The 6,873-nt window shown below is 39.3% G+C and overlaps 1 protein-coding gene across 1 annotated transcript; it reads right to left on the bottom strand.

Annotated features, from left to right (window-relative positions):
* Positions 1-2,266: 2,266 nt before the first annotated feature.
* LOC138319899 (G8 domain-containing protein DDB_G0286311-like) lies at positions 2,267-6,387 on the bottom strand. Its single transcript, XM_069263017.1, has 3 exons — positions 5,635-6,387; positions 5,174-5,255; positions 2,267-4,072 (listed from the first exon to the last, which is right to left on the bottom strand). The coding sequence occupies exons 1-3, from the start codon at positions 6,377-6,379 to the stop codon at positions 3,739-3,741; spliced, it is 1,161 nt and encodes a 386-aa protein (XP_069119118.1). The 5' UTR covers positions 6,380-6,387; the 3' UTR covers positions 2,267-3,738.
* Positions 6,388-6,873: the final 486 nt, after the last annotated feature.

Here is a 6,873-nt window from a genome sequence, read left to right as displayed (position 1 = left end):
CGTTTATAAATGTTACAAGAAGCTTCATAAGCATTCAAGTAACGAGAACTCAACTACATATGTAGCTCACAATGCTATGTATTTAAATCTACATGCACTTCACATATACAGTACGTAACTCAGGCCTATAAGAATATCGGTTTCAGAATATCTGCGAACCCATCTCGGATCTGAATGACTTATCTCCCTTTCATCGATGATCGTCCTACTTTAGAACCTACGTTTATACATGCCTGTTATGAACCGTTTCAAACAGTCACATTATGCAAACCCGAAAAATTTAATTTAAGAAGTAAACTCTTTACAAAACATAAAGTATCATTTGGCATACAGATGTACAATGCAATTACTTTTAATATCTTTGATTCTTATACAATGTGCACTGTAAGACATGTACATCGTTATTCGCGCACCTTTAAAAAAACGGGCTTTGTAAAAATCAGAAATAACAGAAAGTCAAAGCATAGGTGTTTAGTACGCTGGAAAGTCAAAGACACACTAACTAGTATATAGAGAAAGTTAAGGAACTCCTCCGTGATGCAAAATTGGGAAATTAATTTCAATGTGTCGTAAGACTTTTTGTGTAAAACAGTCTAGTTCAGTATGACTTCTTGTTATCATATTGAAGTTTAACATCTTAACTTTTAATTAAAGATATATGGTCTATAACTTTCGCTCTGATTGTCATAGTGAAAACTGTTTAGTGTTAAACTATACATATTTTCTCCGTCTGTTTTACCATTTTTATAAAGTTACAGCACTGGAGGTGTTTTTTATTATAAAAATAAAAAATATATATTTTTAACGTGCGCACGTAAAAAACAATCGCGACATCTCGGAGTAATTTCCGTGAATCTTCGGAAATAAGCGGAAATTTCTCCGAGGGGATCCGATTGACGTAAATTATTCCGAACTCTTCGTTCGGGCGAGTTCACGTGAAACTCGCGGGTTGAGTTGAGTGACGTAAAACTCTATTTATAGACCATAGTTCGATCGAGAGTCGTCTGAGCTGGGTTAGACACGAGTAGAGTTCAAAGTTCAAATTACGTAACTGGAGTTAAAACTATCGCCGTTTTGTTGAAATACGCATCGCTCATGTAAACTACAGTTTCACGTGAACTAGCCCGAACGAAGATTTCTGAATGATTCGGGGAGTAACACGAGAGTTGTGAAACCAAGAGAAAATTTTAAAAGTTTTTTTTTGTAAACAAAACATGTGGTCGACCTCAGCAAACTGGATCTACACGTACAACGAAAATAATGCTCGCACATTACAATATTTGATAAACACAATATTTTACGGCAATGTGTGAATTGGGTGTTTCAAATACTCATTCTGTGGACATATACCAGCATGATTTGCTCCAACACAGGTGCGCTTACATTATTCTGTACGTTAATTACCTGGCTCACCACGTGCAGGTCGTGTCGAACGTCAGTCACGTGATACGATTCGAAATCTGACAAAACCCGAAGTCACTGTATATAGCAGTGATTGAAGGCACTTTATTCAAATCCAGGAATATATGATCCTTTGATTTCGGCTCTCTTATAGGCCGACATATGCATTTGGGGAGCTAAATCACCAAGTTTCATGAACAATGTTCAAATATCAGATGTTTAAGTGACATATCGTTACAATAAAATCAGCATGCAATATAACTTAAACCGAAGCTATGTATCTGGTCTGGATATTTTTTTACGATACTTTGAAATAAACTACTCAACTTTGTATCACGGAGGAGTTCCTTACCTTTCCCAAACTACCGACTTTGAGCTATAGAAAAGTAAAAGGAGATATGATGGAGATGTTTGAAATAACTAGTATATCTATGATAACCCATCCTCGATACTCCAGGGGTTCCGATCACTTACGATCTCTACACCCCTGGACTATCTCATAGTAAAACTGGAGGCAACAGAATAGAACAGGTAATTTAATCATTTGATGTAAATCAAAAGAGCCGTATAACGGTACACTGTGGTTGACTGTGTGACTTTGATGTTAGGCGTCGCTCTCTCTGTAGTCTTCAAAGGAAATCTTTGCTAGCCTGTGATTGGTCAAATGTTTTCCGCTGAGCTGCCTTCAATTTCACTATGAGATAGTCCAGGGGTGTAGAGATCGTAAGTGATCGGAACCCTAGGCCTGGAGTATCGAGGATGATGATAACCGTGCAACAGACTTTATTAAAACGTGGACAAATCAATCACACAAACAACAAAGGAGACATTTCTACAACATTCAAGATTTGATATTTTTGTCCTTAGAATGCGTAACATGCTTGTCGAAAATGGTGTTTTAGTACAAATATAAAAGTCAATAAAAACAGGCTAGATAAACATTGGGAAACACAGAATATTTTTTGCAATTATAGATATGAAATAAGCTGAAGATCCAAGTGACGTCACTTCCATGTACATTGTGAGAAGAGGATCTGTCTTCAGATTCTCTAAATACGGACTCCCATGTATGCAGTGGGTTCTGTTTGTGAAATGCCTGTAGGACATGTTTTGAGAGGTTTGCAGTCTGTTCGTGTTCCAATAGAACAGATATTATCCAAAATTTAATGGCCTTTTACGAACACAATAGGGACATTAGGTACATGATCTAAAGGTAGGACAATGCATTAAAATGACCAATGGAAACCGGCTGCACGGAGGCATTTTCAGAATGTTTTGGAAAACCTTTCCAGTAGAAAGTGCTATTAACTTTCTAATGGTTTAAGGGTTAAGACCCCGTTTAAACTAGTGATCATGTAGTAGAACGATGCCATGATATGAACAATTAATTTAAAGATTTAATTTAAAGTAAGCTATATTTGATATATAACTTGATAATATGATTGGCCAATGTGAATAATCTACAGGACATATTTCAGAAATGTAAATGGCTAAGTCGTGTATATGTCCCAAGGCCATACTATATGTAACAGTCTAGTACTTTTCAGACCAGTCAGTCTAAGACAGCTTCTTAGCTGTCACTCTTATAATGTTATGTTGCACTAACATGATTTACCCGTCATTTGTACACGTATGCAATATCTAACCAGTATAAATAAGGGCTGGTCAGTGATATACAGATATACAGATATAGAGTGGTCAGACATACGGGGTACGGACGTGCATTCTGTACTTCGACTAAACATTGGAGTCCTTCTTCATTTCAACCCAACATGAACATAAACCTCACGGACGATGGAACACTTTACACACCCACATCTAGCCATACAACAACAAGAATTTAATCATCATATCTTATTTTTTTGTATGCTTATATATCACTTCTTGGGTGTACATATGTACTTGAACATAACTTAGTTGATATAAAGTGAATATGTATCCGTCCTAACTTTTGATAGTATTATTGAATCGTAGATTGTTGTGCTGTTTGTAAATTTTGGCAAAATATGCATATTTAATTATTTTACGCCTTTTTGTTGCAAGTCCACAGGATTCAGTACATACAATGTATTTCACCGGATACCCATGCAATTATGTTTACAAGTGGTTTGACAAGATTCGACTTTACATAGGCATACACATCGAGTTACTTTTAACTTTTCTGGAAAATGAATTTAGCAAGTTCCCTTCAGCATGACCCGAAAATCAGTGATAACTAAAATTGATCTAGAGATGCCTATCTAAGGACGATTCAAGGAACACAAAAGGGAAAACAAGCGTGTTCCTCAGTGTTACTGTAAATACCCACTGTACTTGAGTTTTGCCAGTATTGACCTTTTAATAATCTACAGGCTTTTCTGTAGTTACACCTTGGAAACTTGTATCACCGTAATCAGGACTTGGTTCATAGTATCCATAATGACAGCCCCTAGTTTGGTAGGGAGGAGAGATCCAGCTCCCTAATTTTTCCCGAATCCCAGGTCTCCTTATATCACGAATAACGGTTGAGTAGTCCGGCGGCAAATCCATCAGTTCTTTCGATAAGTCAAGAATTGGTTTGGTGTTAGAACTTTCCAGACCAAGCGTATATCCAGGCGACCTCAAGGTTAGGGTGAATTCGGGAGCGTCTTTGCTGGGGCGTGACGTCATAGGACCTTGTTTGCTTTTTCGCCTGAAACAAAACGTTGCAATCAACAATCGTATTTCATGTATATAAATTAATCTATCGAACAGGGGATTTTGATTTTTAAAATGTACAAGAAGCCTTCCGTCCATGAATTTAAATATTTCTTATGTTACTTATATCTTTTTTTATATTTTCTTATATAACTACAGGTATATCACCTCGCTATGAATCAGAGTGGTATCATTCATGTGAACATGGAATCTTGACAGCTTCTAGCAAATTGAGTCAAAACATCGATATGCACAAATCCCCTGATCACTAAGCTTTAGCATACAATGAAAATATGCATAAAAACATTAAATCAGAACTTTATACACATCTATTTTATCAAAACTGTTACTCGCCACTTAACAAACAATGCATATGTAGTTCTAGTTTTTTTCCGCCATGCAGGTAGGATGTTAAAATTGTACGTGCTTCCCCTATTGCATGATCATAAAAGGCGACCAAATTTTGGATATTATCTTTTCTCTTCTGCATAGTTAACTTCGTTCTGCCTAACGTGTCCCTTGCCTTACTTCTGGCCATCTGTTGAGCGTTTGCCCATGTGAGGTAGGCCCTGCGTTCTGTCCCCTGACGAAAACACTCTAAGGCTCATGAAAGTGCTAGTTTCTGCTGCTGCTTAGCGCTCATCAGCATACAGATGGTAGGACGAATGGGTTTGCCTGTTGTCAGTATAATGTGACCGAGTGGGGTGTGTTGCTTGGTGTCTTCGGCAGCATACTTCAGTGACATATCACTATAAAAAGGGCAACAGTTCACTATACAAGTGGACAACACAAACATTCCGCAGTCTCCAAAGTCACTCACCTGGCACTACATACACACTATATACCGCATGTATGGGAGGCCGTCCTTACATGACCCTTGCTGTTATAGGAAGTTAATTAATTATAATAAATTAAAAAAACTACTTAAAACAAGTCCTGTTTTCATTCCTCTTCCATTGTGGTTTGGTTCCTGCTGGGGACACTGTGTCAAATTACAGATGCTCTTCCGCGTTAACACAAAATCCTTTGAGATGGAACTACAATGATACGTTAAAACTTACTACCGAAAAAAGATTGTGGTAAATGTTGAACAAACCTCCCAAAAATATAGACACAGCAGGCCATTATGGTGAGAGTCAGAACGCAGCACGCGGACGCCACTAACAGTATGAATGTATCTGGAAAGTAATCATAATTAATTATAATACAGATCGCGTTTCCATATTAGGATCATTTAAGCAAAACCAGTATACACAGTATATTACTTCGATAATCATGTAATTTTGCCCTTTTGCCTTTGGATAAAAAATATTACCAGGTTCTAGGTTTCATCATAAGTCTCAAATATTGTAGAACTAAATATCTCTAGTTAGGTAATGGTTTTGTCTTTAGGGCCGAAAATTAGGCCGGGTACAAATATATTCGGTATAGTCTGACGAATGTGTGGCTTAATTTGGTACCATAAATACAAACATATCGATATTTCTGTAATATGTGCATTGAAAATTCTATTGCGCCAACGTTGATATGCACACCACTCGAAATGAAATACATTACCTAGAGGAATTCCAAGACTGTCCGAGTCTTCTGTCATCGTTGTCGGACTCGTCGCTGTTGTCGGACTCGTCGCTGTTGTCCTCACATCTGTTGGTGTCGGTGTGTTCGTTGTTGCTGGTGTTGTGATGATGAATTGTACTACATGTGATTTGGTTGGCTTAGATTTGGGTTTTGTAAAGGATGTGGATTTCGGTGTGTTAACACGGCTGATTATCGGTAAATGATTGAAGGTAGACATTGCAAAAATTGCGGTCGGAGGAGAAGAAAAGCGTGGTGTATTCGTTTTTCGAATATTTGTTGTTGAAGATGCAGTTTGAGACGTCATATTAGTTGCGTTACTAGGTGGATTAGGGTGTATTGTATACGGCGCTGGAGATGCAGTTGTTGATAGAATATTTGTCGTTGTAGTTGTACCTATGTTATTTATGGGTTTTGGAGTGCTGAGGGTTGTAGTTGCTGGAGTGGTGGTCGATGAAATTGTTGGATTAGTGGTCGGTGTAGTTGTTGAAGTGGTGGTCGGTGTAGTTGTTGGAGTAGTGGTAGTTGTTGGAGTGGTGGTCGGCATAGTTGTTGGAGTGGTATTCGGCGTAGCTGTTGGAGTGGTGGTCGGCGTAGTTGTTGGAGTGGTGGTCAGCGTAGCTGTTGGACTTATGGTCGGCGTAGTTGTTGGAGTGGTGATCAGTGTAAATATTGGAGTAGTTGTAGGAGTGGTGGTCGGCGTAGTTGTTGGAGTGGTGGTCGGCATAGTTGTTGGAGAAGTAGTAGTTGTTGGAGTGGTGGTCGGCGTAGTTGTTGGAGTGGTGGTCGGTAGTTGTTGGAGTGGTGGTCGGCGTAGTTGTTGGAGTGGTGGTCGGCGTAGTTGTTGGAGTGGTGGTCGGCGTAGATGTTGGAGTGGTGGTCGGCGTAGATGTTGGAGTAGTTTCGGCGTAGATGTTGGAGTGGTGGTCGGCGTAGATGTTGGAGTTGTGGCGGCGTAGTTGTTGGAGTGGTGGTCGGCGTAGTTGTTGGAGTAGTGTCGGCGTAGATGTTGGAGTGGTGGTCGGCGTAGATGTTTGGAGTGGTGGTCGGCGTAGTTGTTGGAGGGAGTTTGAGGGTGGTGGGCGCAGTTGTTGGAGGTAGTTGTTGGAGTGGTGGTCGGCGTAGTTGTTGGAGTGGTGTCGGCGTAGTGTTGGAGTGGTGGTCGGCGTAGTTGTTTTGGATTAGTTGTTGAGTGGTGGTCGGCGTAGTTGTTGGAGTGTT

The sequence above is a fragment of the Argopecten irradians genome, chromosome 3 (genome assembly GCF_041381155.1).
Source record: "Argopecten irradians isolate NY chromosome 3, Ai_NY, whole genome shotgun sequence".
Taxonomy (NCBI): Eukaryota; Metazoa; Mollusca; class Bivalvia; order Pectinida; family Pectinidae; genus Argopecten; species Argopecten irradians.
The sequence above is the reverse complement of the archived record's forward strand: the minus strand, read 5'-3'. Positions and strand labels throughout refer to the sequence as shown.

Bases quoted from the DNA above. Each gene is read 5' to 3' on its own strand.
- LOC138319899 (XM_069263017.1), bottom strand. From the start codon at position 6,379: ATGCCGACCACCACTCCAACAACTACGCCGACCACCACTCCTACAACT. The intron at 5,256-5,634 runs GTAATGTATTTC...ATTACTTTCCAG, and splicing joins CAGTCTTGGAATTCCTCTAG to ATACATTCATACTGTTAGTG. The intron at 4,073-5,173 runs GTTTGTTCAACA...GTTTTGTTTCAG, and splicing joins TGTGTCTATATTTTTGGGAG to GCGAAAAAGCAAACAAGGTC.